Here is a 19,690-nt window from a genome sequence, read left to right on the forward strand (position 1 = left end):
CATATTCTCTTAAATTTTTCCTCTTACTGTATAACCATTCTCCCTTGCTGGAGCTTGCCATTTCAGTATTTCTTGTATCGGTGGTTCAAAGCCCCGGTGCCCAGGCAGCAGCACTGCAGCCAGCCTTTCTGCATTCAGCCTCTGCTGTGCGACGGGAGCACAGATCTTGGCAGTGGGCTACTGCTTCCTGCGGCTCTGCCCAGCCTCGACACAAACGAGGAAGCCAAGGAGTTGCAGTGCCTCTGGCCAGCTGGCCGTGCTCCCAAACAGGCAGCCCACCCGCTGTGGAGGTCGGAGCTCTGCCCGGCTGCTCTGCCCCAATTTCAGCAACCTGGAGCATGGAGCAAGGGCTGCTCCTGCTGCTTCTGCTCCACGGGGACTCGTTGGGGCCAGGGAGGAGCCCACAGGAGGGCTGCAGCAGCTCTCCATCTCCCTTGTTTGAGGGACAAATCGATGATGCAGATGGAGCCAGCAGTGGATAGCTTTACAGCGTGTGGCCCAGCTCTCCTTTGTGTCCTTCCTTCCACACCGTGCTCTTTCAGAGCCCGAAGCGGAGCAGCTGATGTTGGTTCAAGGCAGCCTCACGCCTCGAGCTGCAGGGTTAAAGGCAGGGCTGTGGTGGCCGACTGCTGGCAGCCGGTCTGGGTGGCCGACTGGTGGCAGGGCTGGGACCTGATCAGTGTAACTCGCAGCTGATCTCACCAGGTCTTCAGGATCCCTGGAAAAGGCCTTTATAGCACCATATTTGCTAAATAGATGGCTTTTAGCTGCGAACGAGCCACTTGAAACGCATTTTCCTGTCAGTTTTCAGGAAGGTGATACCTACCTGTGCTTCTCGATGGAAATCGTGATGGTTTGGAGAGGAGCCAGAGCAAAGTGAGGCTGGCTTTTGAACCTCGGAAAGCACAAAATATCTGCAGTTTGAGTGGGCAAAAGGCTGATTCATGGCTGGAAAGTCTCAGTGTTTTTTCCCCTTGCACTCTTTTAATCTAGCGAAATTGCTCAGCTCGCTGATAGCCCAAATTGGTGACTAACCTGACAGCGATAGCCCCAGAGAGAAGAGAGAGATTTTGTGCGATATAAATAATGGAAAACGGTCTTGAAGCCTGCCCTATTTACTGCACCGCAGCCTTCCCACTCACAGCAGCCTACGGAGTGCTTCAGGATGGATGGCGTCCCCCAGGCTGCTGGGCAGTTGGGTGAAGCTCCTGCTGGAGCTTTTTGGGGCTGCTTCCCAGCACCAGCTGGTGGCAGCTCTAAAGTGACCTGATCCCCACAGATCAGGAGGCAAAACAACAAATTTCAACTATTGCTGTGAACCAGTAATCTGACGGTGGACGTGGGATGTGTGAAATGTGGGGGTGTCACAGGACAGCTTCTGGAGGCCTCACTGGTACCTCTGCACCTGAGCGAAACGCAGCGGGGGTTAGTCAGGTATCTCCATTTTCTGTCATGAACAGGTTAATTGAAGTCACTCTTTGACTGACAGAGCTTCCCCTGCTCTCTCCACATTCTTACAACCAGGCTCGTGGTGAAATTTTCCCTCTGGTGAAGTTCCTGCTGTGGCCTGGGGTGGTTCCAGCCGGTCTGTTGCTGGTGGGACGCACCCAGCTAGGAGATATTTGTCCCTTGATTGGGTTGCTTTATGGATGTGAGCACATCATCCCTGCAGGCTCCCAATCCCCAGTTCCCTGAAGCCAACACCAGGTAGCGGGGACTTACGTAGTGGCTGGCATAACACAGGCATCGCTCACTTTTAGCCTTTTTTTTTTGGCCTACGATAGTAGGGCCGCTCACAGGATCGGCCAAGTGAGTGGCTGTGGCCCAGGTGCTGTTACATAAGGAAGAACTTCCACGTTAATTATGTGCCTTGGCTCTAGCATTGATTCTGTCACTCTGGGCACCAGATGTAGTCTCAGAAGTTTCAGCGTGGCTGCTGCAAACAAAAGTAAAACAAAACGAAAACCCCACACTTTATTTTGCAGGCATTGGGTTTAGTGCCTTCTGCTGGAGCATCCCCACTTTTGGGACATTTTCCCTTCGTTTCCCTGCTGCTGAGAAGGGACAGCAGTTTTTTCCGATGGAAAAGGAAAACGTAAATGTTTCGCTTTGCTCTCGGCCACCTTCCTCTGATGGTCCAGAGGAGGGATGGCCGGGCAAATAGGACACACAGTTAGCTGTAGAGGCTGTCCGTGGCAGAAGCGTGTGCTGAGCAAGAAGAGAGGTTTGTGTAGATCGTGTTCCCACCCTAATAGCTTTCCCCCCCCATCCTCGTGCAACTGAAGTCATTAATGCTCGTTAAGCCAGGATGGAAACAAACCCAAACAACAACAGTCTACAGAATAATTTGGTCTCTCCAGACAGTTGTTTTTTTTCTCCAGTGAAGCAATTAGTCTCCTGTCGTCCCCTTTTTAGCCAGGCTGCAAACAATGGGCTGGACAATAGCAATTCCCCTGGCAGGGCAGCCACCCGATCCGCCTCAGTTTATGGGAAAGGTGAGCCGCCTTTCCTCGCCTCTGTTTCCTTGCTGTCTGTTGGGAGGGATCCCTGGAGAAATTCCTCACCTCTCCGGCTGCCTCCGAAAGCCCTATTTTTGCGCAGCCCCTCCTGGTGAGTCACAGCCCTGGGTATAGGTCGGTGGCTTTTCCTCTCAGCCCACTGCAGGGTTAACCCTTCTGTGGTTCATCTGCGTACATAAGCCAGCCCACTCGCCGGCTGATGATGTGGATTGTGGGTGCTGGAAAATCGTGAAGTAATCTGTGGTTTGTACCAATGACAAGCCAATAGAGCACTCGTGCGGCGGAGGGGGGGGAGATTTTTCCAGTCTTGCTCATCTGTGTGGTACTTGATTCTAGGAACAGCTCACCCCGAGCGATGGGACAGCGCTGCAGAGTAGGAGAAGTCGTGAGATGATTAAACGCTTGGGAATTCGGCAAAAAGCAGAGCATGTGATGGAGAGCACAGGGGCCAGCTGAGGTCCTCTGGCAGCACCACGAACCATGGCACAGCTTTACCAGGGCGACCTGGGAAGTCTCTTGGTTCCCCTACCTGCTTGTGACACGAGTAAAGTGAAATGCTGTCCTCTGCCCACGCTGAGGGCTGCTGCTGTGCCATGCTCTTGCTGCTGGGGTTGGTTGCAGCACGTGGAGAGACACTGGATGCCCACGCTGTTGCTGCACCATTACCAGCCCAGCACCCCAAAATCACCAACAGGACAGAGCAGGGAAGGACAGGTTTGGGTGGGAAGGTAGAACAGCCATGCTGCTGGAGAAGAGGGCAGAGAAAAGTGGCTTACACCACCGTGAAGAGGAACCTGGCTGTCCTTAGCTTATAAAAATCAACCCTGCTGCTACCTCAGCAGCTGGCAGTGCTACAGCTCAACACGCTCCTTCAAAGATGCGGGAAGAGGCTGAGCCCGAATCCATGTTCTGCCTCATTTCTGCACATGGAGTAACAGCCACAGGTTTGCTAGTCAGGTGCCAGAAAAAGCTCCAGCTGCCCAGGGCGATCGAGGGCAATGAGGAGCTCTGCTGGGCTGGCTGCTGGTTTTAAAAGCAAGCCACCGCGTGCTTGAGCAACGCGTCACTGGTGCTGGAGCTTGGTGGCTGTGGCCATCAGGCTGCAGAGCACTTCGCCTTGAGGTAGAAGGAGGAGATGGAGAAGTGCTCAGAGAAGAAAGCTGTCCAGCCTCATCTTTGGATGTGCAGCAGAAAGGTTTTGCCCGGTCCCCGATGCAGGCTGCCAGTGGCGCCAGGAGTGAGTGCGAGCGCTCGGTCAGGGGGCAGAGCACCAAATGCCCAAGGGCTGAGCTCCAGGTAGCACAGGGATGGCTGTGGAGACAGGCATGTGTGTGGAAATGCAGAGATTCAAAACAAGGAATAATTAAAAAAAAAAAACAAAAAAAAAACATGGCATGGGCTGAGGAGGAAGCAAGCTGGGGTTGCATTCGTATCGCTGTGGTGCTTCTCAAGTCACCGCAGGGACAATGCGGGGTGGGAAGTGAAAGTAGGCATGCGTTTAAAAGCTGATTCCCAACGCGTAGGGATGTAATCTTGATGTGAAAGTAGCTGCTGGGTCATGGTGTGGTTGCTTTCCTGGTGTGGTCTAGCACGAAGTAGGCTGCAGCACCATCCCCGCCATCCCCACCCATCTCTCTGCTCTCGCCACCCTACCAAGGAATCATTTCTCATGCAAAATCATGACGAGGATTGCAAACCGTTTATAAAGTGCTGTGAAGTCAGCCTGAGAACAGAAATGGGAGACAGATAAACCACGTGTGTGTAGTGTCCCCAAAGTGCAGAGAGGACGCAGGTCACCTATTGCTCCTTGTCTGCCTAGCCCGTGTAGACCAGTGCCAGGAATTCATCAGGTTTAATGTATCTTTTGTGGTTGACGCATTTCAGCATGGAAAAATTAAAATAATTCCCTTTTTGGACTTTTTTCTTGGGTCAGTAGAGAGTTCTGCTTCCCCTGAGCTTCTGTGGTTTTCCATTAGTCCTCAATCAATTATTTATTGGTGGGCAGAAGATCTGAAAACAGCAGCCCCATCTGAGAGCAGTGGCACTTGACTGAGTAGATGTGTCTGGTGTACTTGGTGACTGAAACCATGGGGATTGTCAATAACATTAAGAATCGCTTTCCTGCCACAAAATAAAAATATACCCTTGGAGATGGGGTGTGCCAAGCTTTGGTGAGGACATGAGCTAAAAAGCAACGCACTGCAGATGTCACCTGGGTGTTTGTACCTTTAGCAAGCACAGGCAAAGGGTTCTTTGAGAAACATCGTGCCTTCAGGTTGGCTGACTGTTATTGTGATAGAAAACGTGTGTTGTTGGGCAGTTCTGTCCTGTATAAACATGGAATGTGTAGATATAGTATCATTAATTCTAAGGACTTTTGATTTGGTGTGGTGTCATCACAACTCTCAGCAAAGATTTCTCTGTTTCACCTGTTGCTTCTCGTCTCCACAGATTAAAAATAAGTTCAGTGAGGATTCGCGGTGTCTTCTTCCAATAGAAAGGGATTTATAATCACAAAGCATAAGCATATAGTAAAGGCTAGTGTGAAGAAGAGGGACCTGACAGTTTCAGATCTTCCCCAATGAAAACAGTAAAACCTGAAAAAGACCTGAAAAATGGTGAGTTAGGAGGAGTTGTCACAGGTACCTTCCAGTAAGCAAGGTGTCCTGGTCCTGGCAAGAAGAGAGAGGACACAGAGTCAGGGTGTGAACTGGCTCTGAATCAGCCCACTGAAAGGCACATGGGCAACATCCCCAAATTTCCAACATAGCTGGAGCTCGCTGCCCGCCGAAGTTACTCATTATTCTCATTCCTGTCCTGAAAGTGCCCCTTGTGCTTCCTTTATGCAAGCCTCCCAGTCTCCTTCCTGGAGTTGGTACTCTGTGTGTTGGGTTATGAAAGGAGAGGGGCACTGAGACAGGGCTTATTTTTCACTTTCTGATTCATTTGTTTCGCGTTACGGGAACGGGGAGTTGGCAGCCTTCTCTGCTCGGTAACCGTGTCAGCTGAGCATTGCCTCCTGCTCAAAGTTCCTTCTGCTTTTCCTGCAATTGGGCAGCAAGCTAAGGCACCTCATTTGGAAACTTAAATGGCCTTGCCAGCTGGTGAGTCAAATTTCTGAGGGGCTGAACTGCCTTGGGAAAGCTCCCCTGTCCCTGCACGAACTGGAGAGGGAGCCCCGACCGAAGAGACTCGTGGGCAAAGGAACTGATGCAAAGCACTACGAGACAGGCCAGTGTTGTGCACAGGTGGCTTTGGGTCTGGTTGCTGCTAGTATGGCATTTGGGGTGGCACATGAGATGCAATCCGTCCCTCCCATCCCGGTGCAAAGCTGGGAGGAGTCCCCAGAAGTGGGAGCGGGATTGCAGGGAGCCCGGCATGCCCGGCCAGGAGCTGCACCCGGCTCTGCCCTGCTTATCCGGGATCCTTGGGCTTTGCAGAGCCTGGAGTGAATCACCTGTAATGAGGGAACAGCAGCAGGAATCCACATGAAATGAGAACCTAAATCTTGGGATAATGACCCATTTGCTAGGCTCTTGCAAATTCTTCTTCCATCTGATTTCACTGCTGCTATTTAAGCGATTGTTGTGGCGAGAAGCTGAAAGATCAGAGCAGTCAGGAAAGCACTTAGCGTGCCCACAGGTTTGCTGGAGCCTTAGCAAAAAAGAATATACTTTTTTGATATAACTGATGTCAGGGATGATCTCAGTTCTTACAATACAACAAACATCTCAGGACAGCATCTCCTAGGAAGTGTGTTTAAAATTTGTTCCAGCGGGGGCTGGGTGGTACCCCCTCTGGCACACCCCGTGCATTTTATGCCCACAGTGTATCACTAGCACTGACATTGCTCTTCCATCGTGTGCATAAAAATTCTGTGTGGATGGTGAGATTTTCAAAACTGTCCATTCTGGCCCAGAAAAATGATTCTTTGAAAGTTAATAGTAAATTTGGCAGTGGAAATCCAGAGACCAGAGCGAAGTGGTTTTAAGAAATCCCATCTGAAAATACAGAATACTTTTGCCTTCAACATTGTTCAGTCAATTATAGAAAGGAGATTAGTGCCCATAGCTTTAGCTTTATAAATCTGGATCTGTAATTCAGAGCCTTAATAAGGTTAAGTAATTTTTTTTTTTCTCCTAAATGCTTAATCCAAAATCGACCGAACCTGACAGGATATCTTCTGCTGATTTCCCTGGATTCAGGATGAGGGTCAGAGTGGAGTGAATCTTAGCCATTCGTATGAATATGGAGAAGCCCGACTAGACTTACAGGTTCAGTTCAGGAGTGTCTTCTTCCCCACAAAGCCCTGCTGGCATTACAAATACTCGTACAGGTTTGTTTGCTGCCCGAGCTGTTGCCAGAGGCAGTCTGCACACATGATCATGATGGATGGTGCCACTTTTTTTTTTTTTTTTTTTTCCTTTTGGTATTTCCTTGAGTGAAACGTCCCTCCTCAGAGGCTGAGTGTGGGGAAGGTAGATTTCATGAGCAGCTGTGAGATTAGCAGGGAGAGCTCAGGAGAGTCGCTTTGGTTGGAGCCACTGTCTAATTCCCCCGGGGCAGGCTTAGTGGCAGATGGTGGCGAAATGGGGACGTGTGGCAGTGCTGCTGGGAAGAGGAGCCTCTTGAGCAACGTGGTCCTGCTCTGATCCTGCTGGGACGGGGCCTCAGAGCCACTCTAGGGTGGGCTGTGGGCCGCTGGTGATGGTTGATCTCGTTGGGTAACTCTTCCACTCCATCTTGAAGCACTGAGACCACATTGTACCATGGGCACGAGCCCAATTTGTTTAATTTCTGTATCGGGCTTTGAATCGATGTTGCTCTATTTTTGTCAAGGTGACATAACAGGCTTATGCTTTTTAATCTCTCTTGGCACCGTCCATCATAAGTCCACACCTTATTCTTGTTCGTGCATTCAGGTCCCAGGCCTGTTGTACACCTCCTCTGAAGACCTCAAGCAAAGGGACTCACAGAAAGAAGGGTTGTGTTTGGGATTTTTTTTTTTCCCCTCTTTTTTTGGCAAGGATAAAATAGCAGCTCTGTTGGGAGCAACTCAGCAAATGATGGTTTCTGGGCCAGCAAATTCCAGCGTTGCTGCCCATTGGGACCGAGGAGTCTATCACAGGACTAGGCAGTCAGCCTGGCAGCTCATCCGGGGAGGGTGTGCGCGGCGTGCATACCAAGGCTGGACACGAAGCCTTTTTCTGCCCACCCCTCTCCTTGCCGCACCAACTGGGAGGACGTTTGCTCCGGGATTCTGGGAAAGAGCTCGAGTGTAACTCCTTTTTCCTGACAAGAATACCACATAAAAGCGCGGCGAATAATGCGTGTATTGTATATATGTATATATTGAAAAAAAAAAGAAGTATGCGCACACATGTGGACATATAAATATCTCTGCATTGCGCCATCTTTGGGATTACTCCAACGTAGCAATCTCCAGCGCGTCTGTGTTTCAGCAGTAATGACCCCGGCTCGCTGCTGCCCCATTTCACAAGAATGTCCTGCTGTCCTTGTAACGCTGCTTTTGCAGACTGTCATTAGCTCTCTGCCAGCTGCTGTGGAAAAGGGGAAGCTCTCAGAGGTGGGCCTGACCCTGGAGGGACTCGGGGCACCTGTGGGGTCCCCCGGATCTGTGCGCCTTGGGTTTGGACCCACCAAGGTGATGGGAGCTCTATGATTACCCAGTGTGGTGCGCCGAGGCTTTTTGTAGTCGGTGCCTGTGTGCTTGAGCACTCTAATTTAGCTGGGGGATGAATCACGCCCGTTCATCTCAATAGCAATGAAATCATGTCAGTAATTGTGGTAGCTTCCACAGACACTTTGCTGAAGTGCCCGGAGGGAGGGGAGGTGGGACTGCTGATGTTTCAAACCATCTGAGAGGCCCCGGATCCCGAGCTGTGCCAGCTGCTCTGCCCTAAGAGAAACCAACCCCATGGGCACGAGCAGCAGCCCTGCAAGGGACCTGCCAAGGGGAGCAGCTCATGAAGGGACCCCGCCAGCAGGAAAGGGTCAGGCAGAGAGGGAGCCTGGAGCGTTGGTCCCATCCCATCTCTGCCAAACCCCGCATGGCGCTGCCCTAACCTGGGCAGGTGGCTTGCAGGAACTTGCCCTTACGCTCGGAGGGCTGCTTGACTTTGAGATTAAAACATAATAATAGAGCGCTCCTGGCTGCAGGTGCTTGCCAGTCGGGGTTTAGGCTGCAGCCCAAGCGGCTGAGCAAGAAGGCGTTTTGAAGCTTAATCAGGCTTCTGTTGGGGAGTGCACGAGGCTGATACAGAGCCTTTGGACACACTGATGGGCACAGGTACAGGGGGCTGAGAGGATCTCCTTGTCTTCCCTGCGCTCAAACACCCACCTTGCCCTCGAGAACGGCCCTTAGTTGTGCTTTGGCTTGAGTTTTCAGAGGTCGGCCACGCGTCCTGGCTTCGTAAAATCCCTGGGAATGGTGCTGGGCTCCTGGCTGGAGAAATACTCAGGTGCTGGTCCTGTGGGATCGACCTTCCCCAGGGGCCTCTGTTCCCTCCCGGCCGCACAAAGCAGGCAGCAAGGACAAGAGGCTGGTAGCTGGTACGTGGCCTAGCAGGGAGTGATAATTTTCAGAGTTTTGCTCATTTATCCCGCTTACACTGCGTCTGAATGCTACTCTTGTGTCATTATGTCATATTTCTGCTTTTACTTTGTTTCTGAGAAATGCAGAAGTTCAGTTTGGAGCCGCTGCGGCTATATTTAAGGCCACTAAATGGCTGAGTGTGGTCAGCTTTTGAAAATAACTTCTGGTCGTTAGGACAGCGGAGAAGGGCACCTTGCTCTGTTTCATTCCTACTTTCTGCTAATTATGAACTTATTTAAATACACCGGGAGAGATCTTCCCTTCATTGCTGCCCCATGCCATCGCACTGCAGGTTGAGGTACGCCTGCTGTGGTCAGGCTGTCTGTGTGCACGCCGACAGTCTGAAAGAGTTTGCCACTGCAAGTGAGAAGCTGGTTGGAAACCAAATGGAACATTTTGTGTAGCCACAAGAACGTTTTTTTTCGAGAAAACTAGAAGTTGAATTTACATTTTGCAATCCCTGAGCTGTATTCTGGTTTACCCCGTGCAGTACCTGGAAGGATGAAGCATGCAGTTCTGCCATCCTCTTCCTCATTTAATTGTAAAGCTGAAGCTGGGAGAGATCAGGATTGAATCCCCCAGGGGTCTGGGGACTGTTTTGTGAAGCTGTGGGTGCATAAAGTAAGGCTTACTGTATCAGCACAGCAGCCCCGAGTATTGCTGTGTATTACTGGCTGCACGCTGGTTAGATGTTGTATGGTACCTTCAGGGCTTCCTTCGGTTCTGTGCTTTCTGTAAGCACAATGAGATTCTTGGAGCTTATGGTGATTTTCCCCTTTAGAGAACCACAGGAGCTGAATTGAAACAAGCCTCCAAGGCTGAAAGGGAGCAAAAGCTCTTCCTTTTTTTTCAGCAACAAACCTCAGGCTTTCAAGCTGTCTTCCCAAGTTCGGTGCAGCCTGATCTTTTTCTGATCTCTGCTTTGTGGCTTCCTTTTTCAAAGGCTGGTAACCTGGTTTTTCATTTGTGATTTCAGTATGTCTCCCTGCCCTACAGATGTGGCAGCAGCTAAACAAATACCAGCAGCTCAGACTGGGTTTTTATGTCTTAGCTCTGCTAAAATATATTGCAAGTATCCTTAGCCAGTGTTTTCTGCTGCCTGCTGACACTCAGCTATACCAGTGCTTAGGACATTTGCTTAACTCTTCCTTGATGAATTTCTGGTTATACATACGAATTTGTGGTTATAGAAATTAATTTGACCATGAAAATAAATAATGCCTGGTTATTATTAGAAGAATGGGGGAGATTTGAACCATCTAATGTGAAGGAAATTTTAAGCATCAGTGAGTTCTGTAAAACCTAAGACACATGGGATTGGAAATTAATTTCCAGAATTCCTTAAATCCCTTCCCAGACTTAGTTCCCAAACTGGTATAAGATCTTGGAAACAAAATTTGGAGACTCCTATTGCAAAACCAGTGGGAATGGCATTGTGAAACAATTATTTTCTTTGAGTTTGGCTGCTGAGCCCCCAAAATTTACTATAGGAAGGAAGGAAGAAAGAAAAGGAGGGGAGGACGAAATGTCCACAGCATTTGGAGCAGGGCCTCCATCTTGGACATTCTTCCTCTTAGTTAAGTATCTTAACAACTGTGCTATTCTGCGAGCTAAATGTCTTTCATTCTCCTCTGCTGAAGTTGTTTCATTTTACAAAAAATAATTACGATGTCACTGGAGCAGCAGGAGTTGGAAACGTGTATTGGTCTGGCTTCCAGAGCCGGCAGTAGAAACACATTTTTCTCCATCGTGATGGAGACTTCAGTATTTCTACGAAGTAAAATGACTTCAACAGAAGAGATGGAGAAAAAACAAAATCTAGTCCCTGCTTGCGGAAGGGGTTTGAATGCACATTTGCTCACTCCAAAGGTGTTTCCAAAGGAGTCTCTCTACATGGCCTTGCATGCTGAAGAATAAAAAATCAAAATGTTCACATTCAGAAATGCCAAGAATAAATCATTTGGCTAATTCCAGGTTTAGGTATTCTATTTTTAATTGTATATGGACAATATAAATACATGTATGTATGCATATTTTCATATTTGACTGCAGTGTCATCCCAGTTGCAGCTACATTTGTGGATAGCTGCTGCTGCTCTGTATCTGCATCTTTTGTGACTGAAGTATTTGCCTTGAGATGGGATCACCGAGCTTTTACAGGCTTTAATCTGGGCTTTGGGATTACCAAAACCTGGAAGAACCTTGACATGAGCAATTCAAACTGGAAGCCATTTTCTGCTGCCCCCACTCCTGCAGAAAAGATCCTTAGTACATTGCAAAGCAGGGTGGTGAAGCCAAAAGAGGGGAAAAAATACAAAGCCTCATCCTTTAAAACATATTTCTATGTCATAAGTGAGTTGATCTGAGCAGAGTGAGTGGCAGGTACTTGTATAACACCTATTCACTGGCAAAACTCTCTGGTGCAGGGAATCGTATTTGACGTGCTTCAGAAAGGAGTGGATCATCTGCAATTGTAATTTCATTTTTTTTACGAATGTCAGACTCAAGTGGCAGACGTATGAAGGACACCTCTTCCAGCGAGTGACGCTGAGGCAGCTCGTTTTGTCATTTCTTCTGGGGCTAGAATAAAATGATGCCGTTAAGCCGATGTGCCGTAACTGCGTGTGAGGACAAAGCTGCCTTTCTGAGTTGGGACGGAGTCTGTTTTCCAAGGGAAGTTTGCCAGCAACGGGCTTAAGGCAGAGTCTCATCAGGACCTTAGAAATGCAGCCCTCAGAAAACCTTTCTGCTCTTATTGCTTCATCGAGCTGCTAAAAATATTGAATGGAAAATGCAAGTATTAAGGAAATGAGGTAGATCTGGGCTTTGTGAGCTGGATGGCTTCCAGTTTCATCAGCTTCCCGGAATCCTTACTGCTCGACTGAAGAGCTCCTTGTAAATCTTAGAAACCTGTCAGTGTTTTTCCTCTCATGTGATGGGCCTGGCTCACGTGGTGGGACACACGGGGAGCCCTGTCAGCGTAAAACAGTGAGCACCAAGCATATGAGGGCTGGAATTGCTTGAAGCAAACGCTGCACACGATGTGTGAGAAGGCTTTAGGCTGGGCTTGGGGTAGCCAAAGGGTGGCCACATGGCCAAGCCTGCTGCCATGCTGGCCCACGAGGCCTACGCCAATGGGGCCTGTGGGGCCTTGTGTGGGCCCGGCAAGGCGTTGAGCAGTCCCTTTGGTCACGGGAGGTCCTCTTCTGAAGTGAAACACACGTAGCCTGAGCAAGTGCGAGGAGATCAGTGGCTTGTTCCCGGTTGCGTGAAAATAGCAAATGCAAGTTTTAGGTTTCACGTTTCTGGAAAGAAGCCGGGAGAAGCCAAGAGCCCAACTGCAGGAGGAGACAACAGGCGTCCTTAATGGATTTAACACGCGACGCGGAGCAGCCAAAGGGCTGGAGGTTTGCCTCGTGCGGTTAAAACTCCACTAGCTCAGCGAGAGGCAGACGGCTGAAATTTAATGGCAATTACATCCATAGAGCCTCTCTGGGAGGATGCTGCAAGCATCGTGCACCTGCAGAAGCTCCTGTGTGATGAGGGTGGTGTGTTATAGAGCAGGCAGCGACTGCAGGCTCCCTGCAGCACGTCCTGCGGGGCAGGAGCTGCCCAGTGGCAGGGCATTTGGGGATCTGGTCCGCAGAGCAGGCCCTGTGGTGCCGCAACATCTTGCCTCTGCTCCTCAGGCTCTGTGTGCGGGACAGCAACCTGCTTATTCAGTGCAGGTACGTGACTGCGTTTCTGCTGGCTCAGACCTACCGAAGGCGCATTTTGAGGCATTCCCAAATCACGCCAGGACACGGCGGGTGTGCTAGGGAGTGGGGGGGAAGCTTGGAAGGGGGATCTCCAAGCAAGTTCACCAAAATTCCCCTTCCAGTCACATGTTTAGGTGCACCCTCCCCCAGAAGTCAGACCTGCCCGGGACTGAAAAAGGCGTTTGCTGCATTTAAAAGCAAGCCAAGAATAAACTGCGCGTTTTAACCACATCACTGCAGATTCCTGGAAACAAGGCCTGCCTTTATGCTCGGAGGGCTTCCCTGCTCTGCCAGGAACCACAAGGAAGAGCAACAGGAGCTTTGACTGTAAACCGCTGTTGAAGGCATACTGTCATGGACGAGCACGTACAATACCTCTCATTGTGCTCACCTAATCCTTAACAAGACAAGCCTTTGCCCACACAGCTTAACGGCCATTTTTAATTCTAAGAAGGGGAAAAATAAGTATCTTCTGCTGAGCATCCCACCCAGAGCAAACACTGCAGCGTAAGACAAGCGTGGGCACTGTCCTAGACCTCCAAATTTTGCTGGCCACCAGTTAGCCAGCCTTCTGGGACAGGCAGCATCCTTCCAGAGGGGTTTTTACTGGCTTCTGTGCTGTGTTAAAAACTGGAGAGAGGATGTTGTATGATCTTAGGATTAAGATCCTGAGCTGGAATTCAGGAAGCTGGTGTTCAGTCCTGGCTCTAGTGAACGTGGGCAAATTGTTAACCTCCAACCCTCGCTTTCCCATCGATTCAAAAGAAGCTAATAATACTTTTTCTTATCTCTTTAGGGCAGGATGTGGCTCTAATTGTCTAGCATGATGTGGCACTGATCTTTCCACTGTAACAGTGAAGTTGCAAGAGAGCTTGTCTCAAGCTCCAGAGAGGCTTCTGGTGGTGGTGTGGGCTGTAGAAATGCTAATGCAAGACAGAGCAATCAACCACCTGATTGCCACTTCAGGATCATAGAAAGAGGATGAGCAGGATCAAGCTGGATCCAGATTTCAGCTCTCCCCAGGTTTTCGTGTTGGTATGGAGATGCCACCGATGTTACTGCCTTTCCCATTGCTCCCCCTTTCCAAGGAAATGGATGTCCAACCAGAGGACAAAATGGATCAAGTTCCAACATGGATTTCATAAAAGGGCCCTGAAGTCCTCAGATACATTTATTTTTTTATTTCTACCTGGGCATCCAAATGCCTTTGAAAGTTGCTTTGTCTAAGCCTATGAGCCTGTCCTCCATCTCAGTAAAATGGTGGTAACATTTCCCTGCTGCAGAGCTGCTGTGAGGACTGCAAAACTCTTGGGCAAAGGTTAGCCATACCTGAGATAGCTTCTGTGGAAGAGCTGTGACCTGGAAATTCATTCTGTGACAGAGATGTTCAAGTGCATATTGTGTGAGAAGCAGCATAAACACAGGTATGCTCAGCCAGCAGGATACCTTTTGGATCCCCATTGGTGCAGTTTTTCTCCAAACCTGTAAAAAGAAATAAAAATTAAGCAAATACACACACAAAACACTCAAAAAACAGAAATGTGACCTATTTGTACTCCCATCGTAGCTGCTTTCCTCCATCTGTGACAGTGCCTAGAGCTCGTCTGACAGCTGAAAAGCGGAGGTGCCAAGAGCCAGTATGTATTTTTAGGAAGGCATTGCCTAAGTCTGCAGATGACCCTGTGCTTTCTGGTAATGGTCCTGACAGCGCGTAGGGCTGCGGGCTGATCCCTGAGGCAATCTCCCTGATAAGCTTTGTGAGGGCTCTGTCATTTTGGCAGCCTGCTTTTGATTAGGTGCTTGCAGGCTGGTGCAGGTGAGGTATTGGAAAACGTGCTTTTCCGTGGCTTGCTCTCTATGGCATTTGGCTGCAGGGCTGTTGTGACAGGAAGCAGGCAGGTATGAAACGAGGAGGCACTGACCCCAACAAGCACCACGGGGGAAGATTGGTTCTTGTTAGCGTGGTCTGTCTGGGGTTGGTACACGTGGGAAGACTTTAAGGCTTTGCATCCCGTGCTGGCTGAAGCTTCACCCTGCCCACGTGGCACTGTTGGCAGGGACTTTGCTTCTCAGCTTGGACAAAATGCCAGGTGGGATTTATCAGTCAGGTCCACCACGCTAAGGGAAGTCCGGGCCCTAAACCCTACACCTTGGGAGAAGCAAGGACCTGCTCCCCGCCGGCGTGGCGCTTTGCCGAGCTGGAGCGTGTCGTGTGCGGCGCATTTTGCTGCATCAGAGCATCCTTACGCAATTCGACAGCTCTGGCAACCTCTGCTCCAGTGAGTGAGTCCCCGAGCTGAGTGAGCAGGAGCTCTGCCAGTCGGGCTTGTGGTGCGTTTGGAAAGCCATGTGGGCGAACTCGTAGAGTACCTGCCCATCTTAAATGCCGTTCGGCAGAATGGTGTTTGTTCCTCCCTCCCTTTTGTAAGAGATGAGGCAAAAGAAAACCCCTCCTGCATGACTTCTGTTTATTTTTTTATGATGATGAGGCTTGTCCAGTTTACAGGTTAGGCTTGTGAGGCCTGGGACGCTGCCTCCGTTTGTGCTGGGGCCGCTCCAGGCACGTAGCAACTCAGTGAATGATTCTCGTTGCAGGGACTTGAAGCTGGACAACGTGCTGCTGGACTACGAGGGGCACTGCAAGCTGGCAGATTTTGGAATGTGCAAAGAGGGCATTCACGATGGCATCACCACAGCCACCTTCTGCGGTACACCAGACTACATTGCTCCTGAGGTACAGGGAAGCTTTCTTGACCAAGCAAACTCATTTTTGAGCAGCTAGTGTGCTCTTTGGAGTATTGAGCTACACCTTACTTGTCTGCTGGGTGTAAAGTTTCCTAGGCACCAAGATAAGCATATATTTTTCTTAAGGAAAGGTGAGGTAGAGCCACAGCTATAAAAAATAAAAAAAAGAGAAAGAGGCACACAGAGATACTGTCCCGGTTTGATTTGAAAGGAGATTGAATTCTCCCTTGTTTCCCAGTCCTGTTTTATACCTGCTCCCCTTCCCTGTCATTCACCAACCTCGCTACAAAATTAATAAACACCTCTTTAAGAAACAGCTGTCCTCCAGATGCTGCCAGATGATTTTTGTCTGTAGTTGGCATTTGTGCCTTCTTGCACACTCAGGCTCCTTCCCCCCCCCCGGCTGAAAGTGTTGCTGTTGGAGCCGCGTACACATTTCTTCCTGGGGCAGGGAAAAGGCGGTGTCAGCCCATGCACGTGATTGCTCCGCCACTTCTGAGGCTCAGCAGGTTAGCTGAAATGCCCCTTTTCCTCCTGATAAAACCTAGCAGAAGTTCAAAGATGTTGTTTCCAAGATGACCCAGTGAGCAGCCAAGTTAATTCAGCCCTTGTTTAACAGATCTGTTGTACTTTAGCATAGATCAGGGGGTTCCCAGGTTGAAATCACATAAATGTTCCTGGACATCCAGCCAGGCTAGCAGAGAGAGCTCTGAGGACACAGCAAGAACTTCTGCACTGATGTTTCCAAACCTGTTTTCTTCCCCTGCTCAGCTTAAAAAGCTACAGGGATGATGTTTCACTTCCATCCCTTTTTCAGATTCTGCAGGAGATGCTGTATGGCCCCGACGTTGACTGGTGGGCCATGGGTGTGCTGCTGTACGAGATGCTGTGCGGCCACGCGCCCTTCGAGGCGGAGAACGAGGATGACCTCTTTGAGGCCATTCTGAACGATGAAGTTGTGTACCCGACGTGGCTCCAGCAGGACGCAGTGGCAATCCTCAAAGCGGTGAGTTCCCTCGGCCGCCTGTCTGCATCCTCTCCTGGCTTTCTTCAGCCAAAATCTGGCAAAAGAAAACAGGGCTGGGGGATGGGCGCTCAGAAATTGTGGTTTCCCTGACCCTGACCCTTTCTTATCTTGGAATGAAGGATAAACTGAAAAAAAAATAATCCTGCCACACTTCAGTGTGTTTGCATAGTTATGTCCTTTATACGGTTCAGCAGCCAACTTGGCAAGCAGTGTGTGCGTGTCTGCTTCTCTGGGCATTCCCTTGCTGGCTTAATGATTTACAGCATATGGTCATCTTCCAGAACAGAAGGAGCAGGTATACACGGTATTATCAGCTGTGGCTGTACGACAGCACAAGGGGCAATGGTTTAAAAACAAAAGGATAGGGTTAGGTTAGATATAAGGAAGAAATTCTTCACAAGGAGAGAGGAGAGGTCCTGGCACAGGATGTCCAGAGCAGCTGTGGCTGCCTCATCCCTGGAATTGTTCAAGGTCAGGCTGGATGGGGCTTTGGGCAGCCTGGGCTGGTGGGAGGGGCCCCTGCCCATGCCAGGGAGCTGGAACTAGATGGTCTTTAAGGTCCATTTTAACCCAAACCATCCTATGATTCTGCAGTTCTGTGATGTCCATGTGACCAGAGTGTCAATGAAGTAAGGTCTTCCTGAAAATCCTTTGTTGGACTGCTCTGTACCTGCATGCAAAGATTTCTGATTTTTTGTGTGTTTGGGGGGAAAAAAAAGAGGGGCTGTACAGCAAACGGTTTGAGAAGAGCTGTTGCTGGCTATATCTAGTCCTTGTTCTGGCATTTACTCCTGAATTTTCCCAGGATCTTTCTTATCTTGTGCCTCGTATCTTTGCCTGTGACATGGGAATGAAACTTTCTAAGATTTCAGGCTGTGCATGTACAAACACTGCCTAGAATACTGGAACTCCCTGGCTTTGTCGTGAATCAAAAGGTGATTCAATGATAAGGGTGTTAACCAAGGAGTCAGGAGACCTGACTTGGCTGTTCAGCTACTGACTACTTCCTGCTGATGATCACATCACCTAATACTTTTAAGCACTGTGAATATACATCCATTTAAGTCTTAATACTCCTAAATTTTGTGCTAATAGAGGGCCGGAGAAATAGTTGGATAAGATAGCAATTCATCATAACGTGGAGAGCTGACTCAAAGAAATGGAATAATGAATGATTTAAAGGACCATTTAAAAGAGATGAGAGTTGGGTTTTGTCAGATCTTTAATCTAGTAGCCAGAAGTTGGAAGATTCCTCCTGAAGGCTTTCTGTCAGGTAGTAAATCAGCAATTGCATGCTGCAGCTGAAAATGCACCTAATAAACCTGACAGAAATCAACTGAGTGTAAAGCCCACTTCTTGGGGAGGCAAAGGGTTCTGTTCTGAAAGCTCAGGATGTGCTCAGGAGGTACCGCTTGTCGTGCTGAAGGCCCTCTTGGTCTATGGAAATGATCTACAACAATTTAAAATAAAAAAATGTAGTTCTGACTCATTGCCTTTTCTGTTGTCGGATTGGTACTCTTGAATATGTGAGTTGATTCCTTTTCTGCAATGATTGGTAACAGTAGAGTAGATTTGTGGCAGGTGTCTTGCATAAAAGCGGTAGAATGAGGCCCAATGCTCATCGTATCTGGAATTTCATATATTAAAACACAATTTGCATTTTAGCTTCTTAATGATGCAATGCTTATTTTCCTAGTTCTGATTGGAACCTCACAGAAGCAGACAGCACAGACTTCATTCACGCCATGCTGCTCTAACCCAAACTTTCAACAGCAGGTCACTGCTGGGATGAGCAAACAACAGCATGAGGAGTGGTGCTGGAGAAAGAGGGAGCTAGGGATTGAAACAGATATTGAGCGTCTCAAAAACTGCTTAATTAACTTAGCTGCTGCTGGGTACCTACCTGCAAAAGGTCTCTCCTGCTTCTCTGCTTGTCAGCTGTATCACATGTTGCTGGTGAAACACACATGAAAGCAAAACTGCCTCTTTGACATTCACGTGTTGCTCAGGAGAAGCACTGCACTTCCAGGAGACAACTGTAACTCCAGGGAGAAGGCTGAAATTCAGAGCAGTAGCCAGGAGCCTCGTGGTTAACTGATGGGAGGAGAGAATTGAAATGTTTACTGGACTTTCAGTTCTTCAGTGTTTCCTTTCCCTGAGTGGCTGCTACCTGGAGGTAACTTTTGTGTCGAGTTTTATAGCACTGGTGGTAGCTCTCTGCAGCCTGAATTTCTGCAGTGTCTCAGTGGCTGCTTTGGGGTTCAGACCTGCTAGCTAGAAGAGCTCCCTAATTCCTCCTCTTCCTCGTGGTGGTTTAGAAGCATCAGAGCACGCTGACTGTAACAGGAAGGAAGCGTCCTGTCAGGAGATTTTCTGGGCTCTAGATTAAAATGAAAAAAGCACATGCCTTCATTTCATTTGAATGGTAACAACCACGATCACTGCTGTGTGCTATATTTGTGGTGTACCCATAGTGTGTCAGTGTGTCAGTAGGACAGTATTTTTAGCAGTCAGTGTAACACAGTGTTGAACCTATTTTGTTTGTTCCCTTGTAGCTACTTCATAAAGGAAGATACTAGGTTTTCTAGCTGCTAAAGAAGTTGATTTGTGTATCATTGGTTCTGATGTTAATGTTATTTTTAGCAGATAGAACATTATTGCTACTGGGTGAGCATCTTTGTTCACACCAACAATCAATACTGGCTTTATCTCAACAGAAGTGAACTCCCTCGTTTACAGCCATGACAGTGCTTTCTAACCCACAGTATTAAGAGCTCTGGAGAATCAGGGCACTCAACTGCTGCAGTGACGAAAATGATTGTAAGCAATTACATAGCATGGGAAATCTATGGAAGAACAGGGAATTAAACCTGGGGTCTCTCATATTGCAGACTGAGGCCTTAATAGCCTCAATAATTGGGTTATCCCCTCACTAAAAGTTCTGGCCTCTAACCTTGAACAGGCCTAGTGAGAATTCACTTAGCACTCGAGTGATGCAAAGCTCTGAAACTGAAATCAAATTCCCC

The 19,690-nt window shown here is 48.8% G+C and overlaps 1 protein-coding gene across 2 annotated transcripts in view; it reads left to right on the top strand.

Moving 5' to 3' along the window:
* PRKCH (protein kinase C eta) overlaps window positions 1–19,690 on the top strand; it is a 113,250-nt gene that overhangs the window by 78,594 nt on the left and 14,966 nt on the right. For both annotated transcript variants that reach the window (XM_027458011.3, XM_038179950.2), the window contains 2 exons: window positions 15,488–15,626; window positions 16,455–16,643. In XM_027458011.3, the coding sequence (XP_027313812.1) occupies window positions 15,488–15,626; window positions 16,455–16,643 (328 nt within the window). The remainder of the gene's footprint in view (window positions 1–15,487; window positions 15,627–16,454; window positions 16,644–19,690) is intronic.

Source organism: Anas platyrhynchos, chromosome 5, assembly GCF_047663525.1.
Source record: "Anas platyrhynchos isolate ZD024472 breed Pekin duck chromosome 5, IASCAAS_PekinDuck_T2T, whole genome shotgun sequence".
Classification (NCBI taxonomy): Eukaryota; Metazoa; Chordata; class Aves; order Anseriformes; family Anatidae; genus Anas; species Anas platyrhynchos.